This window comes from Pseudopipra pipra, chromosome 3, assembly GCF_036250125.1.
Source record: "Pseudopipra pipra isolate bDixPip1 chromosome 3, bDixPip1.hap1, whole genome shotgun sequence".
In the NCBI taxonomy this organism is placed as follows: domain Eukaryota; kingdom Metazoa; phylum Chordata; class Aves; order Passeriformes; family Pipridae; genus Pseudopipra; species Pseudopipra pipra.
In genome coordinates, this window is record NC_087551.1 from 46,502,707 (window position 1) to 46,521,260 (window position 18,554).

At 34.5% G+C, this 18,554-nt stretch overlaps 1 protein-coding gene across 11 annotated transcripts in view; it reads right to left on the reverse strand.

Annotated features, from left to right (window-relative positions):
• The window catches only part of QKI (QKI, KH domain containing RNA binding), a 152,992-nt gene that overhangs the window by 33,519 nt on the left and 100,919 nt on the right, over window positions 1-18,554 (reverse strand). For all 11 annotated transcript variants that reach the window (XM_064648971.1, XM_064648972.1, XM_064648970.1 and 8 more), the window contains one exon: window positions 14,874-15,017. In XM_064648971.1, coding sequence (XP_064505041.1) covers window positions 14,874-15,017 — 144 coding nt within the window. The remainder of the gene's footprint in view (window positions 1-14,873; window positions 15,018-18,554) is intronic.

Below are 18,554 nucleotides of genomic sequence, written 5' to 3' on the forward strand. Positions count from 1 at the left end.
ACTGTTGACCATGACCTGAATAGCTTTGTTTCTAGTATTAGTTAACACTTAAATAATTGTAAATTTATCTGTTTACATGAATATTTTAAATGGTCACAATTTAAATACTGTTTTAACTTTGTACAGCTGCCACTCTCTTCTCACTGGCCAATCTGCCACACAACCTACCAGCATTTGCTCTGAAGCTTGATCATCTCTTGCAACACTCTTCATTAGAAATCGTGTTTCAGAATTATAAGATAGAGATATAAACCCCTAGTTAAGCTTTGTGTACACCATATTGGCTATTCTTGTATTTATCATTACATTTCATTCAGACATTTCGCCTAAAAAATTGTGTTGTGAGCTTTCACTCAGAGGCCTCCTTTTACTGACATAAGCAAAGAATATACATTCACAACTCAAAGTATTTTGACATTCTCACATCAGAAGACATTCTTGCAGTGAAATGAAATATTTTCATACTAGTTACTGAATCAGCTTTTATATGCTCTGAATGCATGTATACAGTAATTGTGTTTTTTTTAAAAAGTATTGCAATTTTGGAACAATGAGCTGAAAAGTCATAGAAGAAATATTCAATTTAGCTGTAAATGTTTAAGTTTAGTAGGTATTCATTGGAACAAGGAAGATAACTAGGGCTGTGTGGCAACTGAGATAAAGAACAGGAAAAGCTTAAGAAAACATGGAAGCACCATAATCAAAGTTGTGTGAAAAGAACGGTGTGGCGTCATTACATATTTCACTAATGAGATGAAATCAATTAGACTCAATACCTTGAGTAATTTCAAGGAACACAGGACACAAGATTAAGATCTGTGTCAGATACCTGCCTAGGACAAGATGACAGCATAGAAGGACGCAACAGGTGTGAGTGTAACACAGTTACACTTACAAAATAAGTTGTAGGAAAAATGCAATGAACTGTTGCATAAAAAGTTATGATGATTGGTGAAGATAGTGTTTTGAAAGTGAAAAATCTGAAATGTAGCTGGAAAAAGATGGACTTCTTATGTAAAATAGAGGACTAAGAACAACTACCCTTTACTCATAAAACTCAAGTACAAGGATGAACTTTTCTTAGCTTTGGTCCCATCACCATTTCTTTTAGAGCAAGAAACCCCCCGGTAAACATTACTAAAACTTTTCTTCCTTTCTCCAAATGAAAACTTACCAGAACTAGTAAAGAACTCGATGTGCAAAAATAAGACACGTTCTTATAAAGTTACTCAAAATGGAAGGAAACCAACTTTTAAAATGTTAGCGAGAGATCAAGCCATGCATTTAATTTCAAAACATATTGTCTAATTTCACTTTTAATTTAAAGTGAATAGTTAACATCCCATATTTGTTTCTCAAAGTATGACTTTAAATTCTGTATTAGCTTGATTCATAACATTTGAGAAAGTTAAACTTTCAGTAAAAAAAATTATGGAGATATTCTAAATCTACTGCATTTTTTTTTTGAAGAACAGATTTAGTTCTAAAATCCTATATGCAATGGCAAACAAGAAACCCAAAGACAATTTTACCATGAAACGTTTCTAATCAAATGCAGACGTACTGTTAAAAACATCTTTTAAGTGTAGGCTGACTCATCTAAGAAAGCAGTCAGATCCATCTGGCCCAATTAGTGAAGCAGTCTACAACTTCTATCAACAGAAAAGTAAAAAAAAACCCAAAACCCCAAAAAACAACTAACAAAACACCCTCATATATTGCTCCATTTGACCTCTACATGCAATTCTTTCAGTGGTTATAAGGATGCTAGTAAAGTCAGGACTAGTACCAAAGAACAAGTACAAACACCCTAATGTACTTTAATCTGAGATGTAAGGATCATTTGATATAAAACCATACTGATGCCTTAATTATGCTTGCCCATACATTATGCTTGCCAACTACACTAATTTTGTAATTTAGTGCCTGTTGGTGTTCTATATACGGTGTTTATCTTCATATGCCTGTAAAACATTCAATGCATACCTCTACTGCAGCATCTCACACTGCATGTATTCCTCTACATACAGTGCAAGTGCTACAACCACAATAGAAGATCAACTCCTCTGGAGCAATAGTGCAGAAGCCCATACAGGAAAGCAGCTCTGTTTTATCATTAGACAGTTATTGAAGCTTACAAGTATACTACATATGCATATTCAATGCAGTACGGTCCCAAATATTGTACACAAATTCTTCTAAAAATGAACGAGTGCCACTCCCATCTTCCCACAAAGTTAAGTTCAATATCAAATTTCAAGTACAGAAATATTGTTTCTTTTCATTTAAACAAATAAGAACTAGTGCCTGAGGTTACTACTTAACACTTTATAAGGACACAATATCATTTTCATTTTGGGATTTCCGATTTTCTTTTAAGCCAAAGATTATACTATATACTTGTATTTGGCAGTTTACAAATAGAAAGCTCCATTTGCTTTACTGCGATTTTAAAAACCCAGACTACTACTTGCACTTCCTCATGTGGCTTTGCCATTTGTAAAGAGTTAATCTGAATATCATCTGAAATCACTATACGGCTTTGTATTTTGTATTTGGCTATCTCGTGAGCCACCAAAGAACAACAAAAAATTTGGGTTTGCTTTGGTTTTCATTACAAAAGTAGATAATCCATTCAGTTAAAGGTTCAAGTCACCCTTATGATCTGTGCCCCCAGTTTTAACCCTTCTGAAAGCTCTTCAACAGTTTAAGACACAACATACTGTCAGTCTTCCTAGGGAGAGTAAAGGACATCTCAAGAGTCATTAAACCCAAATGGTTTACCTAAAGATAACCAGCAAATAACACAGCAAAGGCTTTTGCGCAAGTCAGTGCACAAAACTATCGAGTGTGCATAGTTAAATGTGTGCAACGTCTGGATGTTAACTACAGCGGCCTAAGTCACACACTGGTTCATATACCATTTTATGAATTCTTTTCCCAAAACATCTTTGCGAGGAGGCTGCAAGACTCAGCAAGAATTCAGAAATATCAGTTGCTACACTCTTCTGGAAGCAACATATTTTAGACAAGGCAACAGAAGACAATGCATTACAAATATTCTGGAAGGTGGTGGAGAGTTTATAGAAGACCTAGGATACTTCAAAAGCAAGTGTGGATAGATTAATGTACCAAAGCATTGTTCTTGAGTAAGGTCCTCACTACTGAGATGAGAACTAATTTCACTTGTATCAGATCCTTCAGGATTATGGTGCTCTCTCCAAGCACAGCAATGCTCTCGTTTTGATACATTTTTCTCCCTTTTGGAATTGTGCAGAACTAACCTACAAAAAAAAGACAGGAGAACCATGGTCTGGGTAGCATCCCTAAAATGCTGTACTTCAGGCAGCATAAGAGAAGAACTCTGCACTGTAATGCTAAGTACTTGTCATAGGAAGCAGAACTGAGATATAAATCATGGTCAGATCTATTTATACTTCTGAATCAACAAACACTGACAAGTGAAGGAACAGTCACATGTATCAACATCTCTTTTCCAAGAAACTATATGGAAAAACTCCAATAAGTTCAACCATGCTTTCTAGATGGTGCCATTTTTTGTCTCTCTTAACTTTGGATTATGTGACAGATACTGATTGCTGCCATAAATGCAACATATTCCATGCTCTTTTGAGGAAAAGAAACTTTTATCACTAGAAACACAAAAATGATACTGACAAAGTTAAGTCAGAAGTCTGAGGCCTTAAGCGAGGAAAAGAACTGGTCTAATTAGTTAGACATCTGAAGGATGCCCCAATAGTAAAGTATGAAGTACTGAAAGGATAATTTGAAAAAAAGATTCTCCTCTCCCAGAATACAGAGTAAACCTTTATTTCTATGCTTTTAAGTGTATTATTTAACTTGTTTGGATTGGCAACATATGCTAATACTACTAATGCTTTAGAGGAATATAGACATAGTTAATTTCTATAAATACAACTCTCAAACTAGCAGTTGTTTCTGAAATTGCTTTTCTATCATAAGTTACAGGCTGATGTTTTAAAGAAAAAACTTAGTTTTTCCACTTTTTACATAAGCTCCCCTTGAAATACAAGCTGTTTACAGAAGTTACAAAGGAGCTATATTTACTGCTCTTATGCCAGTTACAGTTCCCTGCTAATGAACTGCTTTAATTAAACAGGATTCTACTTCAACATTTCTGTGAAAGAAATTATTAACATAAAAAGCAAAGCTTATTAAAAAAAACCCAAACTGATATCAAAACACCAAAAGGAGTAATTGGTTTCTTTTTCCCTTAATGATTCTACTAGAGACACTTCCATCAGAAAGAATTCATTCAATCTAGTAAGACAAGCCATGCCTTAAACCACATGTGCTTTTCATTAAACAACATTGAATTACGTACCTAGTTTCCTTGGTTCCTCTCAACTTTATTACTAGTCTGAGAGGGCATGTGTGAGTCACATTTGAAGGAAATTGATTAAAGAGATTAAAATGCAGCAAAAATAAATAAAACCAGCACCTAGAATATGTTCAAACTACATTATTATACAAGTTGTCATAGCAAAGATTTCTAAAGTTTCCAAATCAATGTGAGACTTTCAGTAAAAATCGCTTCCTAGCTTTCAAACCTAAACTATTGATCACAGTGTCATAGCCACACAATTGTGCATCTTTCAAGTTCTTAGAAGTAACCTATACTAGGATTTTTAGAAGAGTCTGTATACTTCAGATGTACAAAGTACTATTAATTGAAATGGGCTCTAGCTACTGGACTCCCTTAGGATCTTTTAAAAAAATCCCAGCTACAGACAGCAGTGAAAGAAAGTATTATTTAACAACTATTAGCTTTTGTATTTTGAGATTGCTACAAAAAGCTGTAAAATATATAAAATGTAAAGCATGGCATAATAAGAATAAATTGCACTATTTATCAAGCTTTAGTGTCTTACACGCTTCACTTTACTTTCCAAGCACTGCAAAATTATTTGCACGGAAAAAAGAGATGACTTTTTTTCAAATTATGCTGTTAGAGTTCCTCTAAGGCTGCCCAGTTGAGCAGGACTCCTAGGTGACCCTGCACCACTGCTAATCTTCCCATTTACTTTTAAGGGAGGCATCATTTAATGCCTAGTTTACCTGTAGTACAAAGGCAACATAGCTGGAGATATTTATATACAAGGTTAAAAGTTTCTCCACAAAAATATTTCAGCAAGATGTAGAATTTACATGAAGGCTTATGCAACAAAAAATTTTTCAAGACAATTTTGAATTAATTCTAAGCTGAAATCAATTAAATCACTTCTTAGCACAACTCTCTGTATGAACACCAAGACCCTTCAGAGTTTTCCCTACAATCTCCAATCCTATATGATAATATAAACTTTGCTCATTCCTCTGTTTTCAAGAACTACATGCAAAACTAGAGACTGCTACAAAAAGAAATAGTGTTCCAGTAATGACTTCTCATATACTTATTTTTAACATTTGCCCCTCAGAGTATTTCACAAAACAGGATGGTGCCATCCCCACAGTTTACAGACAAGAAGTTAACATTTATTTAAAGAGTATCTTTGCTACACAGGTGAGAACAAGTGTTTCTATGACCCAGAAAATTTTAAAAGCCTGATTTTTTTCATGTTTATCTTTCTTGAATGTGATTGACCTTTGGATCTTCAAAACCAACAGATTTCCCTAAAGCTTTTCTTACTGCCAAGCAAGACAGTATTTCTTTGGAGAGTTTTCCACCATCCATTAAGAGCAGAGCTGATACTGTAAGGATCACTAAAGCAGTCCCTCTCCATAGCCCAACTACCTTCTTTGGAAATGGATCAGTAATTTCAAGAATCACTACTGAAAGGCAAATACAGGCTTTGGTTTTTTGCATGAATGAAGAAAAAACAGTATATTAACGATGTTCTAAATAACAAGATATCTTTAGATTAATCAGATTAACATAATATTACCATATATACTACAGCAGGTTAAAACTGTGGGAGAAATTCAGACACTCCTCTTAGATCTCTTGGCCTTTCCGAATTTATTTTCCAAGAAAAAACCACGTCATTATACTTCTGCAAACAGCTTTTCTGCACAATACATTAAGATTTTATTATTTGACCCGTCTGTTGACAGTACTGATTTTGACTGTTAATTCTAACAAACTAAGCAAGCAAGTTCTCATTCTAAAACTCTGAAACTTTTCATTAAGACCCAGAAGCTACAGTTCTACTAATTGAAAACTAAAACCTCAGATCTGCAGACACAGAAAAATAAGGCCACCTGCTGTCTAACACAGCCAAAAGGCCCAGCAATGAACTAGAATTGTCTACTTCCATCACCACAGCACTCAGGTGCCTGTGAGTAGATATGACAAATCTCTATGGTTGCCAAGAAAGTCGGAGTAGTCAAAGTTTAAATTTTGTTTTCAAACTATAACACATAAGCTAGAGAGTGAAGGAATCACAAAGAAGCTACTCCTAAGATGAGAGCATGCAATTACATGACCGAAAATTAGTTTTCATCAAAACTGCTTCCAACAATCTTAAGGCAGCCAACTCCAAATGGTGGCTTTGGGGCTTTGATTTTTTCAGTCTCATGAAAAAGGATTTGTAATATACAATTTTGGAGGCTGTAGCAAAGTATCTATCAAAGGCTGGAATTATTTATTTATAAATAAAGCAACTCAAATTCTTAGCATCTACAGCTGTGTTTGGTCAGAAAGAAAACCTCACATCTTCCAATCCATTTATAAAAGGCTAAAACATTAAAGGACTGGATACAGTGTTAGAGACCTCTGACTTCTTTATTAGATTTGCTAGTCTTCAGATTTCCTTCTATCCAGTATTTCTGAGAAATTCGAAATTTAAAACACACTTCACTTTACAACAGACATTGTGGGAACATATAGCTAATAATGGTAATACTGAAAATGTAGAAGGCAGTGCTGTTTTCATTAAGTTATCCCTATTAATAAAGTATGTTTGAAAATAAGGCAGAGCTTTTAAAATATTTATTAAAATACATAAGATATAAAAAAATATTAAAGCCCATACCATCTCCAACAATACACAAAAAAAAATACTACTTGATGGAGTCTTAAATGCTTCTCCTTATTAACTGTGTTCTAAACAATGTCACTTTCCAGTAAGATCTCATCTAATCCCTTTCCAGGATGGTTTACCACTCTCCAGTTCAATGCAAAGTATGCTGCAAATGACCTAGTCCAAAATTATATAAGCTATTTAACACAGTTATCTCCAATCTCTTATATCATGCCCACCCACATTTCTGCTGCTAAGAGGGTCCATAACATTCCCCTATTAAAGCCTTAGCCTATAAGCAACTTATGAAAGAGAAACCTTATGACTGCTCCACTGGAAGCTCAAGCATTTCTACAGAAAATGTTTTAAAAAAGAAGCATTTCAGTTTTCTATTGAATAGCAGGTGAAAAACCCTGTGCACTTTTCCACAGGTTAGAATTTTCTGTGTTCTGGTATCAAAATAGCATAATGTAGAGCAACTAGATGACTGTATATCATCAGTCAGCATTAAACCACAGATGTTTGTATGACAAGCCTTATTTTTGCATAATTAGAAATCTAGATTTCAAAACTAACATTAGCAATAAAGAATGCTTTAAATACCTGGAAAAGGGAAATGTTTACTGTTTACTATGGTTTCACACAAAAATCTTTGCAATTGCTAAGATTCTCCCAGAAACCACTGCCGAGATGACTTGTACATAAAGTGTTCTGACTATTCTCAATATAGTCTGGTGTTTAGTATTAAAATTTGTTAGAAGTGCAGGACAAAAAATTCCTACTCTTTATACTACATCTCCCCAGGAATCACAATTCTACCATTTCTTTCACTTTGGTATAAAGCTGTGATTTCAAAAAGAAAATCAACCAACCAAAACACAACTCTAACCTGAAATGAAGGATAAGAAAAATAATGCATTGGTAATTCATGGCAGTTTTATCACCATCTTTAGATGGACAGACAAGGAGAACCTTAGCTTAATCATCTACTTTTTGAATAAGTAGAGAAATACTTAAACAAGATTTTATATAAAGGTCCCAACCTACACTTTCTGCTCCATGACCATCAATAGAAAAAGAACAAAGGTATGGAAGAAGAAATAAAAAGAAGAAAAAAAAGACTACAGGAAGCACTGGAAAAATAGCCAGGACTAGAGGAAACAAGTTTAAAAAATGGGATGAAAAATTAAAAAGAAGTTACAGATATCACAAAATTAATTACCAGAACAGGTCAATACAATTTTTACCATTTTTTCTTCCACAACTATGCTACCAAAAACCCAAACAGATTAAGTACATCTCTGGAAGACAGGCAAAACCCATGCAGAACCTAATTAGAGCTCCTAATCAATGCATAATCCTGCTTTGGAAGGGCATGTGCCTACTGAGTTTCAGGCAACAGAGCTTCTTTGTTTCTCTTTGAGAAGAGACTATTTTGTAAGTTTCTCAAGGTCTTTTTCAGGAATTAGATCTACCATTTCTCAAGTTATACATTTGTAACACCTTAAATTAATTAATACAGAGGACGGTGGAGAAGGAAAAGGGAAAAAGAGATAGGGTATTCAACAGTAACTTTAGGAAGGTACAATGAACTGATTTCCTTGGCTTCTAGAAGCCATCAAAGATGTCCAGAAGACTCAGAGTAATAGAGGGATTAAGGTTCTTAGAAATAACTATTGAAGCTTCTTTCTTCCACAAGTATAAGGAAAGCCTAGGGAGAACAAGAATTCATATGAACTGCTACCTAAGTTGTAAGCTAATAAAACTAGACATATTTACATAATTATATCTGATTATGACTACATGTCCAAATTTGTAAAACAATCAGTTGAAATACATGAGAGCACAGATCATCATAAATTTGTATTTACCCTTTAACTATCTGCAAACTTTCTGAAAATGGAAAGTTGAAAACAAATTTATAATTTTAATATAAAAAGGACATTTTATATCACCTTCCAAAATTATTCTCATCACAGAATCACAGAATGGTTGGGCTTGGAAGGGGCCTCATGAGACCATCTATTCCAACCCCTCTGCTAAAGCAGGTTTCCCCAGAGCAAGTTGCACAGTATGGCATCCAGGGGGGTTTTTGAATATGTCCAGAGGAGACTCCACAACCTCTCTGGGCAGCTTGTTCTAGTGCTCTGTCACCCTGAACAATATTCTAATGAACAATATTAGTTTTCTCCTTTGTACTACAATGATCACTTCAGGACAGCTGAGGATTTTAACGGAGTTTACACTAGAGTTACTTCAATTAAGTTGAAAATCGTTTAGATATGCTGTAGTAAATATGGTCTCAAAAAATCATTTCCATCAAGAGACATTATTTTGGTGGTAGGCAACTACTGGTCTACAGTTTCCAGTATACAACAATGGAGAGAGCCACTTCTCACTTGCAGCTGGCCCAAAATAATTTTGTTAACAGTCAATACTAATGTAAACTCAAAAATCTAACACTGCAGTAGCATATCAAGTACAATATGTAAACACTTTCCAAGTGAACAGTTGTAAGACATTCTTGTTCTCATTTTTTAAAACTCAGACTTGCATTACAGTAAAAATTTTCAGCAAAATAAGACCATTAAAATGAATAGCAGAATTTACTTAAGGACTGCTCAACATAACTAATACTCTATTTAATTGGTAAATAAGCTACTGAAATTACCAGTACTAGACATACTGGACAGCAGAAAACAAGAGGAACACCTACAATTCTCTTTGTTTTCCACTGTCTTAATCAGAAACTCACTGCAGCAGGATATTTTGTTCTCATCCTATTTGCAGGTGAACATACTCACTTGCCGTGTATAGAAGTTTAAGTTTATTTAAGGGTGGTCTGCTACAATTTCATTTTTCCCTGTCTGCCTGTCACCACTCCCTCACTTCTGTCAGTGCTAAAACAGACCTAACTCCGTAGCAAGTCAGCTAGGACAAGGTTAAGCTGGTCTGCCAAGTGGACTCACTACGCGGTCAGATGAAGGCCAATACTTTCTGATGCAAAACAGGAAGCAGGAACAGCAAATCATGAAGGAATGGCAGGACTGCAGCAGCCCTTGGTTCATACTGTCATGGAAACATTAAGTCCACTTCACACTACTAAAAATAACATGCTATCACCTCTCCTCCACATCAAAAAGTTTACCACGTTATCCAGTAGTCACTGCCAAGGCATTTGGCTGCTTCACTACCACAGGGTAAGTGATCACTTACACGACTTGCACTGTGAGAGACTTGTATCTCAACTGACAAAACAGGTGTAATATAGCAATTTCCTAAAAACATTTTAAAGACAGCATTATCCTTTTTCTGCTACTGTATCACTTACTAATTTCACAACTTGAATTAAATAAGCAGCAAACAATGGATTGCACAGCATGACCAACATTTCAACAGGGAAACTATAGAAGGCAGCATTATATTCTTCTCACTTGCAAAAGCAAAAATGTAAAACCAACACACCATGCAATAATGAATTAGAAAGAGCTATTCAGGGAAGCCAAAGTTGCATGCACAATTTATTGTGGCCTTTTAGATAGCTAGAACAAATGAAATCTTCTCCTAATATCTTTCAAATTTCAAGCTTTTGCTACTCCTAATTACAGAGCAACAAATTATGTACAGTATTACTATAATATCAACTTTTTTAAAATAAGTCTAAAGCATGGTTAAAAATTCTTAATTTTTTTCTACTATCTTTTTTTTCCTGGAATTTACAGCACACAAAGTTCTCAGGGTAAAAATTAAGACATCCTTCAGCTTACGGTAAGTAGATGGAACTAAACCATAATGAAAATTTACAACTCTACCTATCAGGAAGGTACTAGAAATTTACTTTAATTAATAAACAAGCCCTACCACATGACACTTGCTGAAGGCAGTCTTTGGGACAGAACTGCTTTTAGCTTATCCAACTGAAAAATAAACCATTCTACCAATACTATTGCTCCTTCATTACATTCTCAACTGTTATACAAAGAAAATGCATATACAAGTGACTAAATATAGAAATACTATCAAAATAACGTCTCTAGTAACAGAAGTAAACAGAAGGAGGACAGTTAGTAAATGAGTATGTAATAAGCATCACTATCAAAAACGGTCCTATTTGTAAAAATCATGCTGTGTACAGCACATTTACTTTCCCATACAGATAAATTTAAAGATACTCAAGACTGAAAAGCCTAAAATCACTACTACAGGCAAGATCCAAATGTATGAACAAAATAAAAATCTTCTACTGAAACACTATTTGCTACTCATCACAACTTTAAAATTCCATTGTTTTAGCGGCAAATGATATACACAGTTTGACAGTGAGCATCACCAATTAATATTGTGTTGTAGTTCTCTTCAGAGAAGATGGAGGCAGCAACCAAGTAAAAGCTGCCCCAACACAAGAAGAGCACTACAGAAAATGTGAATAACAATGATTCCAGACCAAATTAGAATAGCTAAGCAGAAACCCAGAAATACAATCTTTTCCTCAGAAAGGAAACATGTGGAGTCAAGGGAAAAAGGGGTAAAAAGTATTTGTCCGTAATTTTAATTCTGTTGTATGTGCCTCACCCTATACAGAGGATAGGATAAAGGTGAATTAGCAATTAAAGAGACCTGGACATCTGTAAAATGAAAGGAGTATCTATAGAAACACATTCAGCTAGAAGAGTTCTTAGAAATGCAGAAGCCTAACATATTTCTGGCAGAAGAATTGAGCCCTAAAGTCCAGGACCTCAAAGAACAATTTCAAACCCTTATTGATGCTCTAATTCTATATGCTATACTTATGCACCTCCACTTACACAAGTCCTGTGTTTTTTCTTACATTCTGCAGTGCACAATCCAGAGGACCTTTTGCCTTTGCTTTGCAAGAGAACCACCCATCCTTACTGAACTCTTGCAAATAACACACAACTCTCAAAGCTCTCAAAATAAAGAGAGATCAATAATCTGCAGGATTCGCTTCAGAAGGAGGCATAAGGACAGTACAGTTCAATGGGATCTCGGAAGTCTGCAGACTACTTTATTGTTTCAGCTTTTTTTCAAAGAAAAACATGGAAGAAGCAATACCATATGATATTGCAGGTCTAGATAATGACCAGTATTTCACTGAACTATGGGAAGAGGAAAGGAATTAGTCCTATGGAACATGAAGTACAGTCAAAATTAAAAAAAGGTTTCATACCAAAGAAATGGAAATTAAATATAAATTAATAATAATTTAAAAAAAATATTAGCCCTTCTCCTTGGGGAGAGGAAAATGGCATGTTCAGCCAGTCTGCCTCAAGTTGTCCTCGTTATTTCTAAAGATAAACTGCTTGACTATACGACCATCTTGGTAAAAATCTATTAATTCACATCCACAAGGAAAAAAAAATCATTAGTGATACAGGTTCATAAAGAAACACACTTTAGTACTGAAACAGTCTCTGTTCACCCAAGTACATTCAAAGAGAAATCGGTTTTAGGAAATTAGGCTTTTTAACATCTTGAGTACAAAAATAACTGATCATTCCAAGAAATTAGCAACTAATTCCCATCTCTTAGCACTAGAACACTAACACATTTCTGAAATTTATCTCAGAAACTCAAAGCATTGTCACTCTATAGCAAGAACGAGAATGAGTCTTCTCTCCCACAGTCTCAAACTTTAATCAAGTTGGACTGCAATAAAACAAATACATTTACATATCAATTTTAATCCTTTTATATTCATTTGAAAAACAGTAATAATTGCAGGTATTCTACCACAAGAAAGGGAATTTCCAAATCTCTGTTCATACATTTTAGAGTATCTTTGCAATCTTCCAGTATCCACAATTTCACCCATATTGTTATAATTTGCTAGTATTTCCTTTTTTCTTCATCGTTATCCTGATTATTTGAAGGTTTATGGCTTCCCTCAGAAGTTTTCAATTTGTATAATTTAATACTAAACTGAATTTTTCAGCTCTCAAACTGCCTGAAACCATAATTTGATTAAACAGCCATTTTTTATACTAATTGAGCAGATGCAATAGGTGGTGCAAAAAACAAGTTCACCTATATAATAATTCATTAGTATGTACTACACATGCCTGTTTCAGCAAGGCATAATTTTGAGAAATTAGAGCCAGCAGACCTTTAACTCTTGCACAAGTAATGCGCACCACCTAAATCTCTTATGCCTATGTATAACATATAAAGATGATAATGAAGTGAACTGACAAAGTATATTTCAACTGATGCTCTATTTGAACAATAGTTAGCCCTGTTTTGTTGTTTTCTATTAAAGGGGAAAACCAATTATTTCTGTAATGAGGATTACAGTGCTTCCCCAACTGATTAAAAGTTACTAAATGAGCCAGAGTGTTTTCAAGACAAAGATTTGGCTGACACAATCACAATGAAAAAAGTACTAATGCATTAAATTTTTTTTTGAGGCTCAAAACACACCCATCCAACAGCTCCACAAAACAAGTGTAACACAAATATACACAGAGTATACACATCAGTACTTCAGACATACTGGGGGTTTGTGACCTATCACGTGATCTTGAAGTTGACCCTTCAGTCACATTATTTAGCAATAAGAGGGAGGTAAAAGAATCAGATGTATGACAAAATGAATTCTGTTTCACATGGAAATTTGAGCTGCACGTTTTTAAAACTATTTGCTCTGTAGTACTTAGAGAACAAACATAAGGGTTTCCAAGTTTTGCCCATATAAAAAGTCTTTTTCTTTCTACCATTCCTAATCCTGACTATAAACTCAACCCTAATGTGCTCAAAGTCTCTTTAATAAATTAATAAATTCTGATGATCTACTTTCTCTAGTGATTTTCTGCTTTCAGAAACTGACAATGTGCAATGTCAGAGGTGTAAATTACATTTTTTCATACCTCCTGCTTGATATTCTACCATTTTTTGATAATTCAAGAATTAAGTCTCTCTCCCTATCTTTAGCAACTTTTAAAAATGTGTTCTGAATAAATTTGCTTATAGAGACACCATGTGTCACCACAAATTTCCTCACAGCCAGCATCTATTAGCATTCACTAAGCACCCAAAATCAGTAGTCATTTTAATACCACCTAATACTTTCTTTCTCAAGATAATCTCATATTTTCCTCATAATATGGAAAATTTTTCCACCACTGAAAAAGATACAATTTATTCTTATCATTTTACAGTGGCACAAAAGTGGTGGTAAGAATGAGCACAAGATGCAAGTTAATGATACACCATACAGCCACACTTGCTTTGCGTGACAATACAGAGAATATCTAACAGAAGGGCTCTCACAGGGCAATTCTGGTCTCTGCAAGAGGCTTTAAGTCATCTAGCTGGCCAGAAGGCAGTTTATATTATCAGGAAATAAAAAAGACAACCCATTTTCCAGTTTCCCTACGTTCACGTATAGTGACAGGAGAGCTGATACTAAAGGATTTTGTTCTTTTTGGAAAGTGTTTAATGTGATGATCAAAAAGAAACATTCCTTCTTTTCCTAAAGTATCAGAATCATCTCAAAGTGAAACATAAAAGCATGTCATATTTCCCCAGCCTTAAACTGATGGATAGTAATACTGAAAAAGAGAAAACTAGTGTTTGCAAATAGTTTTTGCCTTTTACAGGTGATAATTTCCTGCATCTATATCTAAAAAACAGGTAAAAAAACCCCAACATCTCTTTGAAATACTATTCTGTTGTAAGGAATAATTCAATCTCGGATGAGACATTTTAAAGATCATTAGAGTATTACAAGAGAATATCTAAACTTCATTTTAGGATGACACTCTGCAGGCTTACTCTTACTGCTGCAGTATTAGTTGTATTTCAAAAGCAACTTTGAAAATGGAAACCAAAGGCTTGCATACAAATACTTACTGCAGGTATCAGTAACTTTTTTACTTCTTCAACAGCCCTCTTCAGTTTTATTTCTGCTCTGTTCTGAGCATCCTCCACAGTGATAAGTACATGTAAATCTTCATTCAGGTGTTCCCAGTTGGGCTTGCCTCGGTTCTGTTCTTCCTAAAAAAAATTAAAACATGGAAGCTATGAAACACATTCTGTATGAAGTAATCATGTAAGCAGTAGACAAATTCTGTGAATTGTATGAACTGTATTTTCAGCCATATTTCTTTATACTTTGGAGACTGTTTTGTTTTATAGGAACTTAGGCTTCAAAATACCTTTTTGGGGATTTGTTTGTGTTTTAGAACCTCATACCCTATTAATTTTTTTTCAGACTACAATACAAATGCTGTTTCTTAGACTACCTTTCCCAGCTGAACAAAGGAATAAGAACAAGAAGAATTACAAACACAGTCTTACTTTAAATATTTTTTGCAGCCTTTTGAGAGTTAAAGACATAAGATATATTAGTGGTTAAGCAACCTAATCTTTTGAAGAAAAGTGAAAGAGACATCATACATAGAAACTCCATGTGAATCACTCCAAAGGACAAGAAAGCAATTCTTGAGTGTTAAAAATCATTTTTAAATACTCATGAAGAAAAGATTCAAGACTCAAGCATGAGAAAAGGACTAGAAGTTGTAATTTTCAAAGCAGAGCTACATGTAATGGATGAAGGCAAGAGAGGAGATGGCACGGCTTTAATACTGAAGTCACAGAAGTGCATGTGACAAGACTTTCATCATTAGATAGGTATTCTGTCACACCCATGGCATTAATAATCCCAAAGATAAATCTCAGAAATGTTTTCAGAAAGGGAGAGCAAGCTAAATGAAACATTTCTAATGTAGACAATTTTAAACAACAGATATCAGTAAACTTAAATAACACACTTATGTCTTTCAAAAAGTTATATAATGAAACAACGTAGAAGAAACTTCCCAACTCCTTTTTTAAGCTGTAAATACAGCTAGCTAAATTTCCCCAAAACCTCACTTAAATCTGACAATATTTAAAATGTAATAAAACAAGTAAAAAATGAGAAATGTGTATTACAACTTTTGAATCTAAAAAAAGGCCCACGCAAATAAACCCCACTTATTTGAAATTTAAAATACTGGACATAATATAACAGTCTCCTATTTGTAAGATACACATTTGTGCTTTAACTGCAATTCACACTTTAATTTTGCATGCCTAATTTTCTTTAATCACAAATGTGTCTTTTCCCCCAAATTTCATGAAAAGTTCTTCCAGGAAATCAGACATGCTGAGGAAATATTTGAAGATTTAATACCAACAAATGCTCACAGTGCTTTATATTCATATATACTTGAGGGATCACTGTTCCTTCAAATATTTTCTTTTTAATTCAGCTAAGTCTAAAATGTTCTCTGGAATGGATAAGGATAAAAATGGGGAAAAACCAGAATCATGATAGATAAAAGGAAAATTTATGTTAAAGAATCAGTACTTGGAAGGAAACTTCACTATTTATGTAACATGCACATACGCACTAATCCATACTACCAGCTACAGTGGTGTGGGGTTATCTTAGCAAACTCTGTAAACAAAGGTGGCTGTGAAAATAGCTCTATGAATTTCAGAAGCGAAGAAGAGAGAAAAATAATCGTTATTTATGGAACAGAACCCAAAGCAAAGTGCAGCTGAGTTATAACGTTCTCTGCTGCAATTTAATCTTTGAAAGAACTATCTATGACAAGGTATTTCATTCCTATTTATTCAATCATGATCAAAACTCCACTATTACTATTTAAACAATTCTGCTTATTATTATTTTTTTAATCTAAAGCAGGAGTGAGCTGTTTTCTTTTAAGATGGTGACAAGCTATGAGGTAGTACAAAATATTATGTTACACGTAGGATGAATGAGAGAAGGTTCCTAAACCAGCAGAGGGCAGAGCAAGAAACATGCAATTACCTCTTCTTGTACTGACACAATGCTGGAATGGCAAAGGTACTAGTTCCTAACTCAAGATGCACGACAACCTGCACTACTGCAGTATCATATGGGGGGGGAAGGCCAAGAGAGACAAATGGACAAATGACAAGGAAAGGTGCCCCCAAGAAAAACAGCAAGTTCTGTTTCCAAAAGATAAGGAATGCCTAAATGCAGTTTTAGCTACTATGCAATTAAACACTATATAAATAGTGTAGGCAAACAAAGAGGCCTTACGGTGCCGTATCAATTTCTTTCATAATGAAAATAATAGGGTGCAAAGTTTCAAAAACTTGGAAAACTTGGAGGACTTACCATCTGTCAGCAGCAAAAATTAAAATCCACATTGTTGTAGTGTATTCATGATTCGTAATTTTTAGAACACAAAAAACTCTTTCTTTGTTATTGAAGACAAGGTAGCCTGCCTCTTGGTTTTTCGCCATTTAAAAGTTTCAGATTAATGTTACATCAAGTACTGATGCTGTACTCCAAATTATCTGTTGCAGCATGAGAATTTTTCGTTCAGTTAGAAAAGAGAACAAAAAAGATTTACATAGGACAAACAAATGATACAGAAGATTTTTTTTTTCTCCTAATTTACTTTTAGGTAGAACACATCATGTGTAAGGTCAATAATTACAGGTATTATTAAGGTCAGACCTTACAGCACAAGCAATCATAAAAACTACTTATCAGTAAGATAACTGAACTAGTGTATGACTATGACATGCTCTTCTGTGGTCATGAGGTACATTAATAAAAGTCTTGTTGCTTAGAGTACCATTTATTAAGTCAAATGGCAAGACTGAAAGAAAGGTTAAGAAGAATAAAAGTCCATACTGTGTTTTGAAAAAACAGTAACAAAAAGAAAAAAGACAGAGTTTGGAATGGGCTTCCAATTTCTTCTGTTCTACCTCAATGCACTGGGGCTTTGAACTCCTCCAGTGCTTCCCTTCTGTCCCACAAAGTTGTTTTCTTAGTGGGTTAACAGTTTTCTAAGAAATGTCTTTTGCTCTGCTGAAAATTCTAGTTGAATGTTATACCAATATGTATAATTGATTATTTATTTGTTTGTTTTTACCAAAATTAGGAAATTCAGGTCCATACTAGCTCATTCATTGAAACAGAAAGTCAGATGCAAAATATGCAACGGGGTTATGCTGATTGGAGAGAGAGAACCTGTAACCTCTTGTAGTTAAGAGCTGCAATTTTTTATGTTACCTCATTCTCCTTTTAAATCCTAAAAGGATGGTTTGGAAAAACATACTTTCCCCCAAGTAAAATCTTTACTTATATTAAACTAATCCTCTGCGCAACAAGTCTTGAAACCTCTTTGACTATAACAAAACATTGTTGAGGAAGTCTGAACTGGTAAACTGAATATACCTGGAACGCAAGGAGGAAAGTATCTTTCTTAAGACTCATGAAATATGTTCTGAGATTTTAAGGGTTGATTAGGGTTTTCTTTTGAAAATTTTTTGGGAGAAAATGCTGAAAAGAAGGGCAGGACAAAATGACTACAACTTGCCCTGCTGCTTACTCAGTACAAAGAAACTAAGAGATGTGGTGGTCTTGGAGTGAATTGCAGATAAGACAAACCAGATTCACATCACAGATTCAGAGAATAGCTGAGGTGGGAAGGGACCCCAAACATCACCCAGTCCAAACCTCCCATTCATGTTAAACTCATGTAT